This window comes from Triticum aestivum, chromosome 7D, assembly GCF_018294505.1.
Source record: "Triticum aestivum cultivar Chinese Spring chromosome 7D, IWGSC CS RefSeq v2.1, whole genome shotgun sequence".
Lineage (NCBI taxonomy): Eukaryota > Viridiplantae > Streptophyta > Magnoliopsida > Poales > Poaceae > Triticum > Triticum aestivum.
The window spans coordinates 413,350,243-413,374,825 of NC_057814.1; the positions used below are offsets into that span (position 1 = coordinate 413,350,243).

The window sequence follows — 24,583 nt, forward strand, 5'->3', positions numbered from 1 at the left end:
GCTATATATAGCGCCCCCGCCTCACTTGCTAGCCACGCACCACTCCACACCACCTCCACGAACACGTAGACGGGCAGAAGCCCGGTCGGCAGGCCTCTGGCCGTCGCCCCGACCCGAGGACTCCGGCGATCCCCGCAGTCCAGCCGCCGTGCTTCGGTGCCTCTCGAGCTCAAGCAGCTGCTTGGGCGGGGCATTGGGGGTCTGCTGGTGCTGCCCGGACCCCGCCAAGCCCTCAGAGCTGCCTCTAGCCATCGTCTTCAACCTCTCCGGCGAACCCCGCCCACCACCGAAGCTTGCGAGCTCGACTGCGCCCAGCTCTGTCCACCTCTCGCCAAGCCACGGGTACGGGCAGGTGCGTCGCGAGCCCCGCTTCCAATCTATCCCTCTAGCTTGGCCCCAAACCCCCTCGTCGCTGGCGTGAGCTCCGGTGAAGCGTCGCCCCTCCTCTGATCTCGATCCCCCCTCTCTCTCTCTTGACGGGCGAGGCCCAGTGTCAGCCTCACCACTCGCGCCCGAAGCGGTATGAGTGGAGGCGCACTCCCTCTTTACGCCTTCGACGTCACCCCCTAGGATTTTCTGTTTATTCAAATTTAATTCAGAAATTTGACTAAACTTTGACCAGCCACCATTTCTAAACCATAAGTCCAAATGAGTTAATTCTTTTTTGCATTGTCTTTGTTGCAGAAAGCTCTAGCAGCACACCAAAAGGTGGATTTTTCCTTGCTGTCTAGAATTTCTGGTGATTTTCAGAATGTGTTTTGACATTTATTTTGTGGTTTTAAATTATTTTTCAGAAGGAGAAGCTTGTCTTGAAGCAACCCAAGAGGGGAGTGATCCTCCTCTACACTAAGGCAAGCCACACCAGCATTTGGATGGTGTTATTTCAATATCTATGATTTTCTACTTGAATATGAGTTATTATTTGCATTAAAAAATTGGTAAATTACTAGTTACTTTATTCGGTTAGAAATGCTTGTTATAGTTACTGGTTGCATGCATGAACTTGTTTGCTTAAGTAGAGTAAGACTTTACACTATGCATATTGCTATGGAAATTAATGGTAGTAATTTTACTAAGTGGTATTTTCATTTAAATAAAGAACTAATAAAAATGCTGCTTGTTGATAAAAATGAGTTATAACCAGAGAGTTTTGATCCTTAGTGTTGCAAGATAATTATGTGGTTAAGTTTGATCCATGAACATGAGTTGTTTGCTTTGCATGACGAGTAGTTGCATGATTTCCGGTGTTCTGCCATGTTAGTAATAAAAGTTTTCTTAAGAGTTAAACTTGATTAAGTTCAACTTGAATATGATGTTGATCACACCATGGTGCCACTGAATCGGGTTTCTAATTCAGTGCGACCACATTTACCTAATGGGAAGGTCTTGATTCGGTCCTTTGTTATGGCTCTCACCGGTGCCTCCCGCGAGGGAAGGTTATGGGCGTGCATACCCTGGCCCGGTAGGTAGACATAACCTTGTGTGCTTGTTTTTGTTTTTATGGTACCTTGTCCCCGTTTGGGACCGTTTTGCCACGACGGTGGCCATTGGTGTCTTTGGTAGACACGGGGCCACCCAAGACCTAGCCCTGAGAGGGAGATGGTCGGAGTGGCCGGGGAGAGTGCATGACAAAGGGAGGGTTTCGTCGGAATATTTTGGTCCACCCGAATGGGAGTGCGAGGCTAGGTATTCCGTAGTGTGGGTAAAGTGCGCTACCTCTGCAGAGTGTAATTAATCTATCGATAGCCGCGCCCTCGGTTATGGGCAAGACTCGGGAGTAAGGCACACCATGGATCAACATTTATAATTAATCTTGCAAACTAAGTAATTGTTGTGATGCATTTTTTCGTGGTGAACCTTGAACACTTGAGGTGTTCATGAGTAATTGGTTTCAGGTGTGACCCCGGTGTGGTCACCGTTTGGTTACGAGGTAACCATCTGGTAAGCGAGTCTGTGTGACTCGGTGCGCTGTTTGGCTGCATTGCATCTGTAGTATTTCTTGCATTAATTTAACTTGATTAATTATCATGATATTGTGTGTCATCGTGCATATGTTTGTTGTGAGCTTGCAAGTACATTCAATGTACTGACCTGGTGTGTTATGCCAGCTTTCAGGCAAGTCGATTCGCATCGGAGCGCATCTCGTGTCTAGGCCGTGTTCACGTCGGTGTCCCTGTGCTATGGAGTTCCGCTACGTCGTTCTTCCGCTGCCGCGTAGTTTCGTGTGATCGAGGCCCCAGCCATGTTCATTAAATAATGTACATACTGTCCAACAGCACCGTGTGTGCCGCTTGGCCTTGAATCTCGATGTAATATCAGACCTATGTACCCCGCTAGTATCAATAAAGCGGTTATTTCTATACCATGTTGTTGCTTATTGCTACAAGACTCGATCTCTGGGCTGGCAATGCAGGGTAAACTGGTTGCTCTGAGCCGGGGTGCCATAACATGATGAACCTGTTTGGAAGGAGTTCTTTGAGGAGACAATCCTCGGGGGCATCCTCTAGTGACAGTTCTACTCGTCGGTCTTACGTTGAACCAAGTGAAAGTTCCACGCGAGATGCCGCCACCAAAACATGCTTATGGCCTTGCGATGAGTATATGATGCAAGTGGGCATTAAGGAGGGATTCGAGAAATATGTTCACAATGCCAGTCTCTATCCCTACGTTTCAGATAAGTGTGAATAGCGCCATCTTCTCACTGAATCATTTGTCAAAGGATTTAAATATTTTCCACGTGAGTCTAGGGTGTTGTTTATGCTTTATGATGAACCATTTACTATCCCACTAGAGAACTTTGCTTACCATTGCAAGCTCCCATTTTGGGGTACGATTGATGAGCCAGCAAAGGCTGAGTATGAGTCTTTCTTGACTAGCCTTTATTACGGTGAAAATAGAGGAGTGAGGCAAGGAAGAATAAAGAGCATTCACTTTCCCGCAATTCATTACCTTGCATTATTTAACAGGAAATGCATAGTAGGCAAGCAAGACTGTAGCATACTTTGTGCTCCAGACTTGAGCCTCATTCACACCGCTCTCACTGGTGAAAGGAATTATAACCTTGGAGCGATTGTTGCACGTAGACTTCAGCATAACGCCAAGAGTGGCTGGTTCTATGGTGGGATTTATGCCACCCGTCTAGCACGAGGGCTGGGTGTTTCACCTTTGCCCTTTGATCCTATCCTACCCACTGGGTATTTAGATTTTGATACTTTAAAAGAGCATAAGATTCTCGCAGGAAGGGCTGATAACTTCACTTATAATTTGTTGTTTAAATAATCACATGTTGTGGACACATATTTGCCTGTGCCTACTCTCTTTGATTATCACAGCAAGGAAAGATATTCTGTTCTTGAGAGCGAGGCCCGAGCTCACAACGCAGCAGTGTTGGCGGCACAGCGTGCTAAGGCATCCGCACCGAGAGCCTCTGTGAGCTACCACGCCGACTACTACCCTCCAGGCTACTGATCGATTACCAACTTAGGCCAAAAGCCTAAGCTTGGGGGAGTATGTGTTTATCACCGACATTATATTCATGCTCACATATCATTCCATTTGTCGGTGCTCACACTCTTTCATTGTATCATCCATGCTTAGATTTATTTTCTTGCTTTCTTCTTGTGTGTTTGAAAAACCTTAGTAAAACCAAAAAAATTAGTTGTAGTAATTTACTTTCTATGCATGCTTAGTAGTAGTACTAAAAAGAAAACCCAAAAAGATTTCCTTGTTCTTCTTTTGCTTGTTGGGAGCTTTCCCGTGTAAATAGTTTTTCTCGTTTTTGCTTTTTATCTGCTTGTTGAAGAAAACCAAAAACTCCAAAAATATTTCAGTGTGTTTCTCTGAATTTCTTCTCTTTTTATTTGAGTTGTACCGAGGAGAAGACCACGATGAAAATGTTGAGTGGCTCTCATATGAATAACTGTTGGACTAATAAAGAGCTCATTTTACCTTGTCTTCTCCTGTTGAATAAAATGTTTTGCAGATTCCAGCTTAGTCCATGGCACTCTTGCACTATTATTATTTTCTTATCATTCGGTTGTGCAAGTGAAAGGCAATAATGACGATGTTCGATGAGCTGGCCGTGGCAAAGAGAAATTGGTATGAACTCGACTTGTTCTTGTTGTGTAGATATGTTCAACCTAGTGCCCATGATTCAGCCCATTATGATTAAACATGTTTGCAATGACAATTAGAGATTATAGTTTCTCATGCCATGCATAAGTAGCTGGGAGTTGATGATGATTTATCTTGGATGTCAACATAGCGTTAAAATGATTGTGATGTAGTATGATGATATGGTATTCTCCTCTGAATGTTCAAGTGGCTTGACTTGGTACATGTTCATGCATGTAGTTGAATCAAAACCAACATAGCCTCTATAATATTCATGTTCATGGTGTTCATATCCTACCCATGCTAGTGCCCAATGTTACTTATGCATAATGCCTGGTCATGGTCGTTGTTGCTCTCTAGCTGGCCGCTTCCCAATCTTAATTGCTAGCCTTCGCCTGTACTAAGTGGGAATTTTGCTTGTACATCAAAACCTTGGACCCAAAGTTATTCCAGATGAGCTCACCATACCTACCTATATATGGTATTACCCTGCCGTCCTAAGTAAATTTGCATGTGCCACCTCTAAAAACTTCTAAAAAATTATCCGTTTTGTGTGCCTGGATCGTTCATGGAATGACAGGAGGTGGTCAATATCTTCCGTGCTAAGCGGGTTATCCTTAGGTCGAGTGCTTATTCACTCTCCATCGCACAAGGAAATGGGCGGTATTAGGGATGCTCAGTCCCAAATTGCAAATATGAAAAAGAGTTCATCTCTTGAATAATCAAACAATAACTCCCAATGGAGTAAACCTTTACTTTTACCGCTTGGGAACCGCCACTAGCGTGCTTAGCATGGAAGATGTTGATAACTGATAGTCATGAAGTGAATGAGAAGGGGGCATGTCTCAAAATATCATTTATCACAGTTTTAAAAATTGAGCTCTGGCACCTCTGCAAATCCCTGCTTCCCTCTGTGAAGGGACTTTCTATTTACTTTTATGTTGTGTCATCACCTTCTAAAAACAAGCGCCGGAAACTGAGTAGAGCACAGCTGTCATGATTAATGCATCATGTATAGCTAATGTTGGGTGCATCATGACTGGATCTTTTCTACCATGAATTACAATGTTTAGTCGCTGCTTGAACTTCGAAGGTGCTCTGCATTTATGTTTTGCGATCTCAGAAAGGGCTAGCGAGATACCATGATTGTCATATTATATCATGGTTGTTTTGACAACATGTTGCTATTTGAGATATTTTATTATTGCTCGCTAGCTGATTATGTCATTGATATGAATCATTATAATCTTTAAATGTTATTGTTGACATGGTTAGTTATAATGTTGGCTGAAAACCTGGGTGCTGTTTAAGCTTATTTATGCAAACAAGAGCAAAAGAGTTCGTAAAAGTTTTTCTTTCTCACTTTCAGTTTATCCACTGAATTGCTTGAGGATAAGCAAAGGTTTAAGCTTGGGGGATTTGATACGTCTGCAACTTATCTACTTTTTCTCACGCTTTTCCTCTTGATTTGGACTCTAATTTGCATGATTTGAATGAAACTAACACCAGACTGACGCTGTTTTCAGCAGAACTACCATGGTGTTGTTTTTGTGCAGAAATAAAAGTTCTCGGAATGGAACGAAACTTTGCGAGGATTTTTTATATCAATAATAAGAATTTCTGGAGCCAAGACCCACCAGAGCGGGCCCCTAGTTGGGCATAACCCACCAGGGCGCGCCCCCCTCTCCTGGCGCACCCAGGTGGGTTGTACCCACCTGGTGGCCCGCTGACGACCCCCTTGTTACTATAAATTCACATTATTCCAGAAAAAATCAGGGAGAAAGAATTATCGCGATCCACGAGATGGAGCCGCCACCAAGCCCTGTTCTTCCTCGGGAGGGCAGATCTGGAGTCCGTTTGGGGCTCCGAAGAGGGGATCTTCGTTCTTCGTCATCACCAACCAATCTCCATCGCCAATTCCATGATGCTCCCCACCGAGAGTGAGTAATTCCTTCGTGGGCTCGCTGGTCGGTGAGGAGTTGGATGAGATTCATCATGTAATCGAGTTAGTTTTGTTAGGGCTTGATCCCTAGTATCCACTATGTTCTTAGATTGATGTTGCTATGACTTTGCTATGCTTAATGCTTGTCACTTTGGGCCTGGGTGCCATGAACTCAGATCTGAACCATTTATGAATTCATCATTATATCCATGTTTTAGATCCGATCTTGCAAGTTATAGTCACCTACTACGTGTTATGATCCAACAACCCCGGAGTGACAACAACCGGGCCCACTCTCGATGATGACGAGGAGTTCATGTATTCACTATGTGTTAATGCTTTGTTCCGGTTCTCTATTAAAAGCAGGCCTTAATATCCCTTAGTTTCCAATATGGACCCCGCTGCCACGGGAGGGTAGGACAAAAGATGTCATGCAAGTTCTTTTAATAAAGCACGTATGACTATTTATGGAATACATGCCTACATTATATCGATGAACTGGAGCTAGTGCCATATCGCCCTAGGTTATAACTGTCACATGATGAATATCATCCAACAAGTCACCGATCCAATGCCTACGAATTTACCTTATATTGTTTCTGCTAAGTTACTACTGCTATCATCACTGTTACACTTGCTACAAAATTACTGCTATCACTGTTACTGTTACCGTTGCTGCTGTCACTACTATCAAAACTATCAAACTACTTTGCTACTGATCACTCTGCTATAGATAATTAATCTCCAGGTGTGGTTGAATTGACAACTCAGCTGCTAATACCTTCAAATATTCTTTGGCTCCCCTTGTGTTGAATCTATAAATTTGGGTTGAATACTCTACCCTCGAAAACTGTCGCAATCCCCTATACTTGTGGGTTATCAGTCACCTCCTGGTCCAGCTTAGGTGCTTCCGGGGTCTCTTTTGGTCCACAAAAAATCACCATAAATTTTCAGCCCATTCCTAGAACTTCTATTTCTGCAAAAAAACAACACCACGGTAGTTCTGCTGAAAACAGCGTCAGTCCGGGTTAGTTGTAATTAAATCATACCAAAACCATATAAAATTGTTGTAAACATGGCATGAATACTTCATAAATTATAGATACGTTGGAGATGTATCAAACCTCTAGAAGCGAGATCTAAAGCTTGCTTACTTTGTGAGTCAAGCCTACCATAAAAGAAGTTAACAATTAAATAATCAGGATAATGGTGTTCAGGACATGCAAAGAGTATTTCACGATACCTTATATATGCATCGACCAATTTCTCTCCTTCTCTTTGTCCAAAGCTGCTGATTTTCCTTCTCAATGTATATAACTTTCCTTGAGGGTTATAATAAGTGAGGAGTGCTTTCACCAATTATGGCCAGTTCCTTGAGATGTTCACTGGCTAGCGTTTTAACCATTTGTGAGATCCTCCATCTAATGAATAAGTAAATATTTTTGCCTTTATTTCTTCATTAGTTAAGTCCTACAATAGAAAAGTTTCACATGCACGGTTAAAATCTTTAATATGTTTATACAGACATTCAGCTGAATAACCGCAGAATATATTCTCTTTCACCATAGCGATCAATCGGGGGTTTATCTCATATATTTTGCCAGGTAGATCAGGATCGACTGATATAAAGTTCTCTCCCAGAGATGATCCGACAACATATTCCACTCCCACCTGACAAATTTGCTCTTGCAGGACCATGGCTGCTTTCTATCTGCAAAAATCTTTAGGACACAAAATAATTCAAAACTTAAGACAAAGCCCAAAAGTACTCAGCTCCCCGGCAACGATGCCAGAAAAAGCTTCATAACATGCAAGTGCACAGGGTTTAATTGTAGCCTTTTCAAAGTAAGATTATTGATCCCACAAGGAGCACGAGAATCAGACTTTTGCCTATTGTAGAGAACTAGGATTGTTGAGTAGTGTTTGTAACTTTTAACTAAATAACACAAAAGGTAAATGAAGTGTGAGGATTGTTATGACTAGTGAAATAGCAGAATAAAAAGGGTGCTCTCAGGGAGTCCGGAATCCCCATTGGTATGTTTCTGACGCACATATGCATAAGCATAGTATATACCAGATACTTGAGCCATTGTTGACGATTATGACGGGCGGAGCCGGGTATAGTACACGTTCTACTCGTGGTAGACTTCGTGCCACGCATGCCACCGTCATAGTCTCCCCTAGAGGGTTAAAACTCATGATAATTAAGGGTTTCCCCATGGAAGCGACCTCTCTAAGGGTTCTCTCTAATTCCCCGATCAATTGCAAAGACTAGGAGCAGTAGGCTTTTACTGTCACCTCGAATTACCCCCGCGTCCTAAACCTTTACAACGACAGTGATATACTTTGTGGCCATAAGGCACAAATGCTGAGTGGGCCCCTTCACAACATTCACAAAGTTATTAAACTAAGCCTTCAACAGAGGATCTCATATCCACAATAAACGTTTCGGACCCTACACATACCAAGGTTCATCCATATCCCCAAGAATTTGAGGTCTAGTCACACATCAGGGCAACAAACATCATGACAATGGTAATGGAATACATGGATGAGTGATTTAAATGATACACCGAAGGATCCACTAGGGTTCTTGATGTTGCAAATGATAAGGATGTGGATGATGATGATGCTGAGGTGGATGATGATGCCGGTGGTGATGACGTTGTCCTGTTCTGCGATGAGAAGGATCCCCTCCTTCATCTTGCGAATCCCTCCTCCGAATGAACTCCGAAGGCTAGGATTCTATCTTCTGGATGAGTTTCTGGTGTCTCTGGGCGTCTCCCCACGATCTGATTCGATAGGGTGAAAATACTTGATCCAGCAGGGGCGTGCCATAGACCGCTCATATGGGCGCTTGCGATCGTATGGAACACCGTCTTTCATGCTGAAAGCGCGACGACGTCCGTTCCTTTGGCCTTCTTGCTTGACTCTTTTATGGAAAGTGATTATCACCTTAAATACGTGATTCCACCACCATTTCTGAGGATTTTCTCCATTAAATGACAATTGGTCGAAAAGACGTTACCTGAGGGATTATCAACTAAAAGAAGTGCACGAACCCGGTAAAATTCCACAAAGCCTACCATGTAGGCACAAAATACTTAGTAAAAACATCACATAAATTGGACTCATCAGTGACTGGACTGTCCGCCTAGATGTTTGCACTACTGCAGGATGCTGCTAACGCGACACTACGATCAGAGACCCTTTCACGAAACTGTGTGCGATGGATTAATCACAAACGGGGATGTAAAAAACCGTCAAGAAAGGTGCAAAACGTTTGCGATGGAGGACGCGTCAAACACGGTTCAGATTTTAGTTACGTGTGTGATGTGGGGCACACGGTTAACCCGTTCGAACTGTTTGCGATGAGGCAGAACAACAGAAACGGGCAGCCATATCAATATGTGTGCGATATACGGCATACAGTTCGCTCCGATGAACCATTTGCTATTAGGGAGTGCAACATAAACGGTTAGCCAGATCAAGGTGTGTGTGATATAGGGCATACGGTTCACTCGGACGAACTATTTTCGATTAGCGAACGCAACAGAAATGGTTCAACTTAACAAGATGTGTGTGATATGTGGCAAACAGCCGACTCGGATGAACTGTTTGCGATGAGAATTTACAACACAGACGGTTAATACAGTTAGTTCGTGTGCGATTTTGTGTGTACATAAAAGTTTAAAAATGCAAAGTAGTTTCTTGCGGTTGGTACGAGTACCGCACACGATGCGTCTGCGAGTACTCGTGTGCGATGATTAGTAAGTTACACATGCATTTCATTATGTTAACACTTGTGTGATAAATAACACGTGGCACCGGATACGGTATTCGTGTTGTGTGTGTGCTCCACTTAGTCTTCCCGCGCTCCACATGGGTGAATTGTAAAATCCACGCCTATTCCCTCACCGGTTTCCCGCCACCAGGTAACGGCTTGCTGCATATAACCCAGGCGGCAACGCACCGCCGCGACACTCTGCGAAGATCTAGTCCTCACCCATCTACCATTAGTTATTCCAAGCATGCCAGGCAACGACCAAAGCTTCGACGTCGACGCCTACCTGTGTTACATCTTCGGCGAGGAGAACGAGCCGGAGCAGGTCGGGGAGCAAGAGTTTCATCGGCAGGTGCAGGCACCATGGCCCATCGGTAGCGATATCGGCGTCACAGTCCTTGGGAGCACAATCGACATATTGCAGAGGAGGTGTGATGAGCAGTTTGCCATCCACCGTGCAAAAGATCCAGAGCTGCTCGGCGGCATGATCGACGACCCACCCAAAGAACCGCTGTCACCAGTGCTCATCGAGAGCCTGATGCCCCGCAAGGAATGGGCAGAGGACCTCTGCGATTCAGTCAAGACAAAGGCAGCCTGCGGCTTCATCATTGCCCGTGGCGGCCGTGTCAACCTCGATCCTGATGATGTGGTGTCCAAGCTCGAGCGCATCCTTGGCGGAGTTGACGTCCCCGACGAAGTAGAACATCGCCAACGTGATATCTTGAGGATGCAGGTGATCGATGGAATTTGCTACCAGGCCAGAGACATGGAAATGGAGCGGTTCCGTGGAGTTGTCATGCGCACGATTGCACGCTGTCAAGATCTTCTGGAAGAGGCCCAGCAGCCCCAAGAGCCTCCCAGCGCCAGCAGCTCCGTAGGCGGAGGCGGGTCGGGACACTCGGAGTGAACGGCCGCAAGGGTGCTATGCTGATCATGGAGTCCGAGAAGACCATCGTCGGAAGGCCGCCAGCTCAGCCTTTTAGCTTATATTTTATTATAATTGTGTTCATATGTAGGTCGTGAGTGTTCTGGGCCTTGCCGCATTTGGCATTTTAAATTATCCTGAATATGTAAGACAATTATTAAGAATTATTAACCGTTGCCATTGTAACTTTGCCTCAACGGCGAGCACAGCGCGCGCAGGGATGCCAGAGCGGAGCGCGCCGCGGCTGCCTCAACGGCGAGCAACCACGTGGTCAACCTTCTGCCATCAATAAATTTTGACCTTGTTTCTCGTCACATTGCTGATTACAACGCAATAAGTAATTGCAAATCTGTTCTCACCTATCAAACTAATATGTGTTCACACTTAGCACCGGGCTATAAAAACTACCCACTCAAAAATTACTTCACAGTTCCTCTCCTCATCACCCACAAAACTGGTTTTTTCTGTCAAGTCATTCCGCCATGACCGGTAGGAGGAGTTTAGGGTGGACATATAACCAGGCAGCAAAGACCAAGGCCGCGGAAGGACTAGAGAGGTCCCGCCATGAAGCCGCAGCCACAACAGAGATGTCCCGGTGCGCCGCGGAGCTCTCGAACGAGCTCTCACGGGCACGCGAGGGCTCTCACAAGCGCATTCACAGCATCGGCCATCGCGACGAGCCGGCGTTCCTGAAGTCCTTCGCCGGCAATGACGACATTCTCGCTGGCATCACTACGCAGCAGGAGCTGGTCGACGGCTTGATGAAGCTGCTCAAGATCAGCGATGCCTTGGTTGAATGGGCGACCGGCCTCGTCGAGCAACTCATGGATGACAATGCGAAGCTCCTCAAGTTGGTCACCGAGAAGGAGGAGGAGGCCGCCGGCTGGAACATGCTGCATGAGCAGAGCAGTGCCTCGGAGATGACGCTGAAAGCGGTCGTCGAGGAACTGATGGGTGGCTTGAGGAAGCTCTGGATCGAGCGCGAGCAGGAGGTGGAGGAATCCGTGGCTGCTTTCAAGCAAAGTCGTGAGGAATTGAAGAAGGAGCTGGAGGATTTCGCCGCCTGGCGATCCATCGACGAGTAGAGACAGTAGCGACCCAGATCGTTGTCTGCAATTTCCTTCTTCTCTTGCCCCCGTGTCTTCCGGGCTTTGCCGCATGTGGCATTTTAAATTATCCGGAATATGTAAGACAATTATTATCTGCGCCATTGTAAATTTGTCGTCGTATTATCCGTTGCCATTTTATTTGTGGTCATATTATCTGTTGCCCTATGTGGCAATTTAAATTAGGGCAGAATACGAGTTGAAAACACAAACAAAGCAAATGCTGCCATGGGATCACAAGCAAACACCCTCCGTCCAGATGCTTTAATTAACCCATTAATGGAGAAGTTGTGAGCGAGGCGGGCGGCGGCTAGTTCATGGAGGTCAAAGAGCTCGCTTCCCGGTGAGCATGGGCGGCCTTGCTGCTCGCACATGTCCCGTCGAGCCTGCGAGGTGGACAGGATGCACGCGTCCCATCGAGCCTGCGCGGCGGACTGCTCGCACGCGTCCCGTTGAACCTGCACGGCGGACTTCTCGCGCTTGTCCCGTCTAATCAAACAGCTGCACGCACGCCACCGAGTATGGTTAAATTTCGACACGGTAAATATAATACAACCGTTTGCGATATTAACGTGTCGGCTTTTTGTTTCAGAAAGGACTTCGTTGGCTACTAATGTGTGCGCCTCTTCTCAAACTGGATGATTTTTTTACCACGACATATATGTGACATGTCATGAAACCATGCCAAGTTTCATTTTTTTTGGGTGACTTTTTTATTTACTGGGATTTAGAATCCGAGATTCCCATTGTTTCAGGACGACGACAAGTTTATAATTCATTCTCATTCCTTAAACGAGACCTAAACATGCACCCAATGACACATGTACGATTTCCCACCCATTTTGCTTCAGTGGAGCATGTGGTTATAGTTCAATTTTGAATTATGGACTACATTAAATGCATAGAAAACTTAGTAATTAGTAATACATATACAATGGCCAAACGAACCCTGAACAGTTTCAAATTTCAGCCCGACACTCCTCTTATTCTATGTTGCCTATAGAAAACAAAGTTCAAGGCGAGAAGAGGCATCGATTATCGTTTCGCCCACAAGAGGGGCATGTTTCCTTACCGGAACCACGAGGGTTGCGACAGGCTCCGGTTTGTAAAAGGCTTGTAATATAGCTTCGCCCAAATTGGACAATTATATATACCATGTAGTGACGCCATGCCAAGTTTCAAGATTTCCTGGTGAGTTTTGGATTTACAAACATTTAAAAACTGAGATTCGCAATGTTTGTGGCCAGGCCAGGACGGCGAGACGGTTGAATTCGTTCCCATTCGTTCCATGGGACGTAAACATGCACCCCAAGGAAACATGTACGTTTTTTCTAGCCATTTTGGTGCACTGGAGCATGTATTTGTAGTTCGGATTTGAATTATGGACATTGAAATGCCTAGAAAACTCAATTAATGAATAAAAAAGGTCAAACGAACCCTGAATAATTTCAAAGTTCAGCACGAATCTCCAGTTGTTCCGTGTCGCATGTAGAAGGAAATACGAGGCTAGAAGAGGGAGTGATTATCGTTTGGCCCACAAGGGGACATGTTTCCCTATCGAAACCACGAGGGTTCTTGCGACAGGCTCCGGTTTGTAAGAGGTTTGTAATAAAGCTTGGCCCAAATTGGCAATGTTTTACCACGACATATATGTGCCATGACGTGACACCATGCTACCTTTGATGACTTTCTGGTGAGTTTAGGATTTATGGGGACTTAAAAAACGAGATTCGAAATGTTTGAGGAAGAGCCAGGACACCGGTACGGTTGTAATTCGTTCCCATTCCTGGCATGAGACCTAATAATGCACCCAAGGACACATGTATAATTTTTCTAGCCATTTTGGTGAACTTGAGCATGTACTTGTAGTTCAGATCTGAATTATGGACATTAAATGCCTAAGAGAGGTGTTAAAAACCGTTTCTTTAGGACCGGCGCGCACCAGTGTTGGGGAGGATTTGAGGGACTGTTTGTAGATGCTCTTAGAACATCTACAGCTGGACCTAACTAATCCGACCCCCAAACATCCGCAGACGCGCCCGAACGCGTCCGCGGACAGTGTCACCCTTCATTTTGTTGCCTCCTTAGCCGCCCCTTGTATTTGGCCTTCCAAAACCAGGCTACACAGGCAATGTACTAGCAACTAAGTATATCAACACACTTAGCAACAAACAAACATAGTTCATACTAGCAAACAAACAGAGTTCATACAACAAAAGATATCACAGTTCATCGTCGGACAACACTAGATTCATACTAGAAAAGCTAAAGATAAACGGAAACGGAGAAGGGAGAAGGAAGGAAGAAATTGTTGGGAAACGTAGAAGAAAACAAAAAAATCGCACCTATGCACACACAAGATCAATATGAAGATGCATTATGGGTTGGGATCACGATCGTTACCGCACCGAGTTGCAGCGAAAAAAAAACGTGTCGGTATAGATCTTACCTGGAGTCCCTCGAACCATCGATGAACGATCCCGCGAACCGCCCACGAATTGTCCCTCGAACTGAAGACCGAAAGCACGACCTCTCTACTTGGTTGCAAGCGTGCAGCCATCACGATCTGACGGCGCTTCTCCATCCAGAGCTAATCGTCACCGGAGAATTAGAGGGAGGAGATTAGAACCACACTGGGCTTCTAATTATGAGTATTAGAGGATCTAGGTGATGCGGAGCATCCTACGGACATCACCATGTCAAGAGTCCGTGTGGCAAGTGACACGTGCGACATCTACTTCACATACATAAAGGTGAATCATTTCCTTTACACGTGTTCACTTGACCCCTTCGAGGATGGTATACTACTTGACACCCCTCTCGTGTGCATGCATGGGTATTACTGGAGCTTCACCATCGACGAGGAGTGCGAGCGCATGTGTATGCCTACACCATCTGCGAGGGAAGCATGGAAGAGAAGACGGAAGAAAGGAGAAGAAGATGAAGCGGCTGCTGGAGCCGGGCCAGACGTCTGGACCTCCATCCGGATCATCCGGACCCTCTCCCCGGATCATCCGGCTATCTCGCTATCGAAGACTACCGAAGGCTTTCGCATGAAGCCGGATCATGCGGGACCACACCTGGATCATACGGAAGATACCCGGATCATCCGGGACCCCACCCAAATCATCTGGGCTTGCCTGCGTGCAATACGGCCAAGTGGCCTTGTATCCCCTCCTCACTTACCCCTTCGTGGCAAGGACTATAAATAGACCCCCTCCTCATTTCTAGGGTTAGCAAAGATACTAGAGATTTAGTAGAGTTTGCTCCTTACCCCTATTCCAATGGAGATCAAGTCCTCCTAGGAGAAGATCCAGAGTGAATTCAAGACCCCATCTAGGGAAGGATCTATCTAGATCATCAAGACCTCATCTCCTCTTGGATTTGGGATGAACTCTACCTTGTATCTTTATTCCTTTTGTTGTTCTTATACCTTTGTGGATCTTGTATGGTTTTGAGTCTAGTGGGTGTGTGATTGGACTTGTTCTTGAGTGCATCTCTTGTGATTTGTCCCCATTTTCCCCTCATGTTCATCGTGTTCTTCGTTGAACCCGCCTCCAATTCGTGAACATCGAGACAAATCGGGGCACTTTGGCCCGTGCCCTACACCATCTTGGTGTCAGAGACAGCTTGCTCTTGATACATCTTGGTATTAGAGCTTAGCTTCTCACGAATTTGGGGTCTCCCCTTCATTTCTAGCCTATTTTTGTTTGATTTCATCCCAATTTGAAAATCCCCACAAAAATAGCCATACCAATTTTTTGCATTTTGTTGGTTCTATTGAGATTTTGTTGTGTCTGATCCATGATTTTGTTGTTTTGCAAGTGGATCTTGGCTTTGCCCACCTCCCCACCACGAAATCCCACTGCCCACTATTCAACTGCTTGGGGTTGCTCTGAAAACCTGGCTGGTTGCCCTGCTACTGAGTGCCTTGGCCAGAACACTGATTTCCACCTCCGTTATTGCGAGAACCCTAATAGCCAGATCCTGAGCCGCCAGAACCTTGATAACCATGATTCTGGAAACCACCAGATGAGTCGGCTCCCAGAAAGCCAAATCCTGAGCCGCCTACTCCAGGCTGCCCCGGGTTTCTGCTGCTGCCACCCTGATGATTCTGGTATATCTGATTGTGGAAGGCCTGCATAATGTAGCAATTTTCCCAGGAGTGATTTGCTGGCTTGTCAGGGAGGCTGTGTTTAGGACACAGGGCTTGAGGGGCCTTCTCAAAATTACGAGGCTTATTCCCATTATAGGATCTTCCAGAATTATTGTTCCGTCTCTGGCCCTTGAAAACGGTGTTGGTGTTGGCAACAAAATCTGATCTGCCCCGGGATGCTTGTGCTTAGCACCATTGCCCTGGTTACCATGGTTGCCACCGTTGCCCGAGTTGTTCTGCTGGTGACCCTTGCTGCCACCGCTTTCTTGCCCTTGCCAGACTTGTCATCATCTGAGTTAGGATCTTTTGTTGTTTGACTCAGCATGCCTGGTGAGGAGATCCATGAGATCGCCCATGCCCTGAACCTTCCGCTTGAGCCGCCCAAGCTTCTGAACGAGAGGCTGAAAATGACATTTTTTTCTCCAAAATCAGGAGGGCTTGAGCCGCCGTTATGCTGTCTGAGGAATGAATGATCTCCGCAACCCAGCGAAACCAGTGACGGGCATACTCATCGTCACGCTGGATGCAATGTTGTAAATCAACAATCGTCATTGGGCGCTTGCAAGTTTCTTGGAAGTTCTAGATGAAGCATTCCTTCAATTCTGCCCAAGTGTTGATGGAGTTGGGGGGCAGATTTTTCAGCCAAGTACGAGCCAGCTCCTCCAACATCATAGTCAGATACTTGGCACAAACTGCATCGCTAACATCCATAATGTCCATGGCGATCTCGTAGCTCTCAATCCAAGCAGCCGGATCGATATCAGTCGTGTAATTGGGAACCTTGCGGGGGCCTTTGAAATCCTTAGGCATGCGCTTGTTGTGTAGAGCCGACACTAGGCAGGTTATCCCAATGGTTCTGGTACTCGATCATGTACCTTGCAGAGTCAATGAGGTTGTAGTAGGTGATGGCTGAGCCACCGCGTTTGCTGCTTCTGCTCCCCACATAGCTCGAGCTACGTCAACAATTGCCTGAGCATCTGAAACTCCAAGCTGGGCGGGTCACGTGGTTGCTTGCGATGACGACAGGCGTTGCTGGAAACCGCCGGCGACTCAGCATGCCGGCTCCTGCTGCGGCTTGGGTGCAGGGAAGAGTGAAGTCGCTGCTGGCTGTAGGAGTAGTTTGCTTGTTGGGCGACCGCCGTCTTCAACATTTCGATGGCGTTCCGGGACTCGATTTCAAACGTGTATTCCCTATGATCGGAAGCGTGGCAAGATTGGTAGTCACAGCCAACATGTTGTCGACGGGACTGGAGAAGTGACCCGCCGGTGTCAGGAAACAATGCGGAGGCGTCTGAACAGGCGGGGGATGCGGGGCCGGTTCAGGCTAGTGCAGTTGAGCCATCTGATGAGGCTGAGCCGACGGTGGATGTCGGTCTCCGTTCGGGGGTGCGGCTTGATTTAACTGGGGTATAACTGGTGCTTTCGGGGCAACCGTCCAGGCCCCGGAACAGGCATGTCTTGAGGTGTGTTGAACAAACGCATGGGCTCAAAATTGGGGGCAGACGGCTCATGTGCCTCCTCTGATGAACCATGTCTAAGGCGTTTTGACAGAGGACCATGTGCCAGGCTTCTGTCTTCAAGCGCTCCACCTCGTTGTGGATCTGGGCTTGCAGCTCCACCATGCGAGCGTTCTCAACGTTGATATCCCCCTGGCCCTTAGCCATCTGCTCACGAAGTTTAGTTATCTCCACTTGCGTTCTGCCTGATTTTTTGTGGTTACCAGCGTCTCCAGGAGTGTTGCCAATGAGGCAACCAACTCCACCAGAACTTGACCCGGCGGCTTAACCGAGCCGGTCGCGTTTGGAGCCGGTGCTAAAGTGTCGGTTCCCATCGCGGTACCTGCTGCCATATAGTTATGAGTTGGGGAAGTGCCTGCCATGTACGACGGTTCGACGAGGCGGCTCGTGGTCAGCTGGAACCGGCTCATCATCGGAGTAGCCCCCAAGCCTACCATCATATAGTGGGAGGATTGACTTAGTGTCTCCAACCAAATAATCGCCATCAGAGTAGACGAGGGTATCCCCGCCAGATGTGGAGTTATCCGTAAGATCGCCCCCTGGGTGAAGCCGACGAAGACGTGATTCCGGCCGGCTTGAGCCCGGGCGGGTTGTGTGCGCCGAGCCGGCTCAACGATGTCAGTACAAATGTCCAGCTCGGGACCTGATTCCCCGATTTTGCCAATGAAGACGTGGATCTGGCCGAAGGGGACCCGGTACCCGTACTCGATTGAGTCGGCCTCGGGGCCCTAGCCTGAATCGTTGATGTAGAGCTTGTTGCGATGACTCTTTGTCATCCGGCCGATCGCATATCCCTCGATTCCTCGGAGAGCTCCCTCCAAGAACTCAACACCATCGTGCGCAGGCCCCACGATGGGTGCCAACTGTTGTGGTTTTGTCACGACAGATGTTCTCAAAAAAGGACTTAGTCATGGGGCCGTCGCAGCTAGGTAGTAGCTTGAACGGAGTTGATCAGAATTGAGAGACACGAGTTTACCCAGGTTCGGCCCCTCACAGTGGAGGTAATAGCCTACTTCCTGCTTGATTGATTATTGCTTGAGATCTTGATTACAGGGGTGCGACTTGGCTGACCTAGTACTCGAGAGCTTGTAACTTAAGTGTTCCTGCCTCAGGGGCTCCCCTTTATATACAGGTCGAGGCCCTGAGGTTACAACAGAATCCGGGTCGTACTACGACTCGTGTCTTAGTCTGTTTCCTACTCGTCTTGTCCCTCAAGTAAGAGATTCCTTACAACTTCCTTATCGAGCCGGCCCACCAGATATTGGGCCATAAGCCGGCTCTCTCTTTAAGTCGCCTCATGGGCTTTGAATTTCAGTCATTGTGGCCCACATAATGAATCTGCTTATGAGCCGCGACTGGATAACCAGGTCCTATCCTGGCCGGGTCATACAGTGGGGTGATATCCCCAACAAACGGGGTGGCTACAAATCCAGCGGCCAAAACACTAAGAAATTGAAGCAAAGTTGAATCATAGTTCACCGGAGCAAAGGTTTTTTTTTACCTATCCAACATTTGATCGAGCACGTTGTGGGCGCCGGTGGAGTCGACGGGATCGCGGAGCACATTGCGCACCGGAGGGGTGGAGGCGGAGCCCAACCTCGCATCGCCGCCTTCTTCTTCCTCGGGCCCTTTGCTTGCGTCTTTAGCGTCTGACGGAGGGGATGGAAGAGGCGGTCGTCCTCGATCCAGCGACCGCGACGGGAGGGTTCATGACCCGGCGAAAGTTGGCGTGCCGACGGCCTTGGCTACATGGACGGCGTTGTTCCCCTGTCGTTTCTGCTTCACGCCGGCGGCGGAAAGAGTAGGCGCTGCGACGCTGATTGGGCCGACGACGCATGGAAAACACCAGTCGGGGGCTGTGGCGGCTTTATGATGGCAACTGGAGGCGCGGTGAGGGATCGGAAGGATTGGCGACAGCGGCCCATAAAGGGAGGAAGTTTCCCTCCCGCTAAATCGCAACTGGGATAGAGCTAGCGGCAAAATGGGGGAGGAGGGGGAGGGTGCCAGATTTGGCTGGTGCAGGCCGAAATATGAAATAAAAAAAGTATATCGGCGGTTATTTTGCGGGGCCGGATATAACGCATATGACTGGTGTCTCGTTGTCTTGCCTTTTTTTCGCTCGAATCCCCTCTCTTTCTCGCATGAGCACTCCGCCGCCGGGGCCGTCCTTGCTGCTACCCCGAGTATCTCCTCCACCGCCAGGCGGCCACTGCCCTCTTCAGTCGCGAGCGACCCTGCCCCGCGTGTCTTCCACCGGTCGCCGCCGCTCCTCCACCGCTATTCGTACGCCGTCCGCCTCCCGTTGTGACGACCCCGCCCTGCCCCACGGCTCCTCCATTGACCGCCGCTCGTCCTTCTCCTCCGCCCTTACTCCTCTCCGCGGACCACCGCCGGCTCCTCTTCACCCCACTGACCATCTAGGACCTCCACCGTCGCTTCCTTGCTCCTCTAGTCGCACCTGTACTCCGTCCCACCGCCGGCCACCTCCAATCTCTGCCCCCCGCGCCCGCCGTCGACCTCCGAGGGGATGCAGCCCGCACCGGCACGGGAGCAGATACAAATTAGATAGACCATGCCGAATTGCCTATGTCTATAAAGCTGTCTCGTAGACGAGGGCAGTATGGACCATACAGATACCGATAGCCGTCCCTCCGTCCCCCAGACAGAAGGCCCAGCAGTCCGTCCGTCTGGCTTTCCCTTTTCCGTTTTTCCTCTTCCAAAAACTCATCTCCCACCTTGTCCCGCTCCTCTCTGCTCCGCTGCTCCCCTCCCCTCCCCTCACCGGGAGATCCCAACCCAAATCCTCCTCCGCAACGGCCCACCGAAACCCTAGAAACTCGCCCCCACGCTGCCTTCGCCCCCTCTCACCCCCTCCGAGGCTTCGCTCCCGGTTCCGGCCACGGCCTCGCTCTGTGCTGGGCATGTGCTGCGGCCGCCGTGCCGGAAGATGACCTCCCAGGACGGCGCCGCCCCGCTGCCGGCCCCGCCCAAGCGCCCTGCCCCGGGGGAGCAGCCGTCGTCCGAGGTCCTCGTCACCTACAAGCGCCGCCGCACGGCCACCCGCGGCGCCAGCTCGGACCCCGGAGCGGTAAGCATTGCAATCCCTAGCCTGCTCGTCTTCTTTCTTCTTCCCCCCTCCCCTTGTTGCTGTTGCAGTTGGAATATCTGGCCGTCTTTGCTCTCTGGCGCCACCAGCCGCCCAAGATTTCATTTTGAAGCGCCTAGATTTGCAACTAGGTTCTTCCAATGCCATGAATCTTGCCGCTGCCTAGCAATTCTGTACCCAATAGACGAAATATCTTTTCCTCTGCAGATGTTCTACATAACTGAAAACTGTGCTCAGTGCTTTTCCTTTGCTTGCTCTGTGTGCAGCCTTGTGCCACCATCGTCCCCTGTAGCGGCACTTCTGGCCAAGATGGCCACCAGATCCTGCCCAGACATTGGATTACTTGGAGGAACACGTTGGAGGGCTTCCTGCAATCCCCAGGTGTAAATAAGGGTGGGGGGATTCAGAGCTGCATACAAGATGCGCTCAGATACAATTGCTGTCGATCAGTGCAAAAAGTCAGTAATAATGCTCTTGTTCAGAACATATATCTCATAAAAGAAGCAATCTTGTGTACAATGTCTATGATAGGAATTTTCCCTGATAGTGAATTTGTCTGTGATTTCCAGGGCAACCTAAATAAAGGCCAAGAAGCGTCAGAAGAGCATCCTGCTGGAGTAGCAGGTGCTAAAGAGATTAGCTCCTGTATTGCATTAAAAGATGCGATTGCAGCATCTTTGGATGCCAACACAGCAATGTGCAATAATGCTCTCCTTGACATTTTTGTCTCGGAGAAGTTTGCCATGTTGTGTGATTTGCTAGTTGGAACTTTCCATGTGAGTAAGGTTCATGAGGTCATTGATTTGGGGAAAATTGACGCCAACATGAGAAATGGAAACTATGCACGGAACCCGGCTCTGTTCAACGACCACATCCAGCAGGTAGCTATTTCTCATTCATTCATTGGAAAAAGTAGCCGTGTTCTTGATTATTACCATAGTTCAAAAAAGCACTAGGCGTTAATTGTGCGTGTGTTTTGCTATCGCCTTGCGCTTTTATAACCAAGGCTCATGCTTATGCGCAGATTAAGCACAATTCAGTGCTAGGCGTTTTGCTATTGCCTAGAGCCTAGTCGCGCCTTCTTTAACTATGATTATTACTGTGTTTTATGATATCAAATAGAGACACGTCAGCATCACTTCTGCTTGGCAGCGTAGAGCAGGCCTTTTATGCACTGTAGTGTCTCAAATGGTCCCTGTATTTTCACCGTGGCATCTGTGAGCACACGTAAACCAAAATTGTCGAATTATTCTTCTGCATGTGCAGCTCAATGCTGGAGTATTAATCCAAGTGAGGAAGTTTTATTTTCCTCCTTTCCGTTACTAAAATGGACAGATAGCGAAAAACAACTGTAATGTGTTGGGGTAAAATCAACTAATGGTTAGATTTCGTGTAGCTGTGTAGACGTTAGTGTGCCACCTCCTACGCCTCTCAGAAGACATGTGCTGCTCTTCTTATTTTTTGTCTTTTCTCCTTTTCATCTCTTTTTTTGCTTGCTATGAGTATTCCATGAAACATTCAGGCAAATAATACTTTAATATGTATGTATATTTGTGCATGATATAGATATGGGAGAAGTTTGAACAAGTTGGCCGAGAGATGACAAGTCTAGCCAGCAATCTTCCAATCATTTCACGAGCTTCCTATCAGAAGCAAGTAAGTTTGCAGTTTTTACCCATACTTAAGAGACATGTATTTCCGGACAACTGTACCTCAAGCTGCTGTTGATGCTTAACTTGTTGCTATAATTCCTCTTTATGCTGGTGCTGGGCAACACTTATGATATAATCTTTACAGGCTTCTGGAGTTTCTGAAGTAGAGGTTGCTGCTGAGCACAGGATAGAGGTAATCGGTGTGTTTGTGGACAGTTTTCTGGCCACTTTTAAAATGGTTACATCCAGCTAATAATTTTTACTGATTGCATATTTCATTAGGAAACAAGTTTGGGTGGATTCGTCGAGAAAATCCCGAAGGATTCAAATACGACCACGCAGTTCTCCCCATGTGATTCCGGTCATTCTACAATACCAAAGCGATCTGGGACATGTGGACTTGGTCGAACTTGCACTTGCAAACAATGTGGTACCAGTGCAGAAGAAGAAAAAAGCCTTATCTGCGATGGATGCGACACGACATACCACTTTGAATGTGTGAAGCGACTCCATCCTGCTATGAAACAAATCCCGGACAACTGGCACTGTCCTGCCTGCAGCAGCAATAAGGGAAAGGGAAAGGGAAAGGCTGCAGGCACCAAGAAGAATGTTCTTGACAGCCTGCATGGTGATTGTCCTCTGTGTGACAAGCTTGAGGTCATCAAGAAGATAGAACCACCTGAAGTTGCCAGCGGAATCGAGGTAGCCGACGAAAGAGAAGGGAGCTCGGTGCCAAGCGTGGAGGAAGAGAACGAGCCGGACCTGTACACGACCGCCCTGTCGAAGCTGTGCAAGCACTGCGGCACGTGCGAGGACGACGACAAGCAGTTCCTGGTGTGCGGCCACCCTTACTGCCCCTACAAGTTCTACCACATCCGGTGCCTGAGGACGAGCCAGATCGCGCTGGAGAAGCAGAAGAACCTGGAGTGCTGGTACTGCCCGTCGTGCCTCTGCAGGGGCTGCTTCAAGAACAAGGACGACGAGGAGATCACCCTGTGCGACGGCTGCGACGAGGCCTACCATGTGTACTGCATGACGCCCAAGCGCACTTGTGTCCCCAAGGGTCACTGGTACTGCCCGCTGTGCAGCGTGCGGCGGGCGAGGGAGGGGATGCAGAGGTACGAGAAGTCGATCCTGAAGAAACAACAACATATAAGCGCCAAGCGTGCGAGCCAGGCGGACGACGCTTAGCCTAGTTGATGATGCTATTGCTTGGCCAAGAGGGGAGTAATAAGCAGAGCAGCGTTTTGCAAAGATGCTTGGCCAAGCTTTGCTGGGTAAAGGAAAAGGAAGGGACGATGATTATTCTTTGGCCCTCTTTGGAGGGCCATATATTATATATACACTGGCTTGAATAGTTGAATCAGAGCCAGTCAGTTGTGTAGTTGACACTTAGAAAGTCTCGCCTGATGAAACGCTTCTTTTATGTAGGCTGTATTGTTATTATTTGCACGAAACATCACTTGATTTGTTGTGTTTTACTTAGTGCCAGTTGTTCCATTGTAACTCTTGTAAGGAACGAATGATATGACCTTGTCTATCTCTATTCATTGCTGTTGTTTGGTTATAACTTACTGTATTTTTGTGTTATTTTCTCACACTTAACAATCCTAATTTTGCAAACCGAATTTTCTTTTTGCATGGACAAACTTATTTGTTGGGACCTTTTAAGACCATCTACAATGCGACGTGCTTAGAGAGGTGTTTCTGAAGAATGCACCTTTAGGATTATTCTGATAAGTGCCACACGTCAGGTACGAGCACATGACAATTTTGAATGTTTCTTATGACAAGTTTAGTGATGCGAGAATGACAACTTTAGTTGCCAAAGCATGACAACTTTCGTGCTTCAATTTATTTTTGACAGAAACTTGCTGTGTCACTGCAATTTGTCATCCTTAGGCCTTGTACAATGGGAGGTGCTTAGGGAGGTGCTTAGAGAAATAAACCAGACTTTCCTTAAGCACCGGTGCTTATTTGTATAGGGTAGACGCTTAACTAAGCGTCTCTCCTGTATAAATAGGCACCGGTGCTTCAGAAAATCTCGGTTTATTTTTCTAAACACCCCTCTAAGCATCTCCCATTGTACAGGGCCTTACATGACTGAAATTGCCATCGCAAAACATAATGGCCTGAGTGCCACGCACCTAATATGTCACACTTATCATTTTTTGGGATAAAATAAGCATCGGTGCTTAAGAAAAACACAAATTTATAGTTTTGCAAACACCTACTCTGAAGCCCATTGCATTGTACTGCTACTGCATGGTTTGACGGAGATT

At 47.5% G+C, this 24,583-nt stretch overlaps 1 protein-coding gene across 1 annotated transcript; it reads left to right on the top strand.

Annotated features, from left to right (window-relative positions):
- The first annotated feature begins 20,182 nt into the window (after positions 1–20,182).
- Positions 20,183–23,868, top strand: LOC123165669 (PHD finger protein EHD3). The gene is made up of 6 exons (XM_044583357.1): positions 20,183–20,631; positions 20,916–21,107; positions 21,219–21,530; positions 22,216–22,305; positions 22,447–22,494; positions 22,584–23,868. The coding sequence occupies exons 1-6, from the start codon at positions 20,491–20,493 to the stop codon at positions 23,490–23,492; spliced, it is 1,692 nt and encodes a 563-aa protein (XP_044439292.1). The 5' UTR covers positions 20,183–20,490; the 3' UTR covers positions 23,493–23,868.
- The last annotated feature ends 715 nt before the right edge of the window (positions 23,869–24,583 follow it).

Coding starts and splice junctions, on each gene's coding strand:
- LOC123165669 (XM_044583357.1), top strand. CDS start 20,491: ATGACCTCCCAGGACGGCGCCGCCCCGCTGCCGGCCCCGCCCAAGCGC. Junction 20,632..20,915: donor CCAGCTCGGACCCCGGAGCG/GTAAGCATTGCA, acceptor CTCTGTGTGCAG/CCTTGTGCCACCATCGTCCC. Junction 21,108..21,218: donor GCTGTCGATCAGTGCAAAAA/GTCAGTAATAAT, acceptor TGTGATTTCCAG/GGCAACCTAAATAAAGGCCA.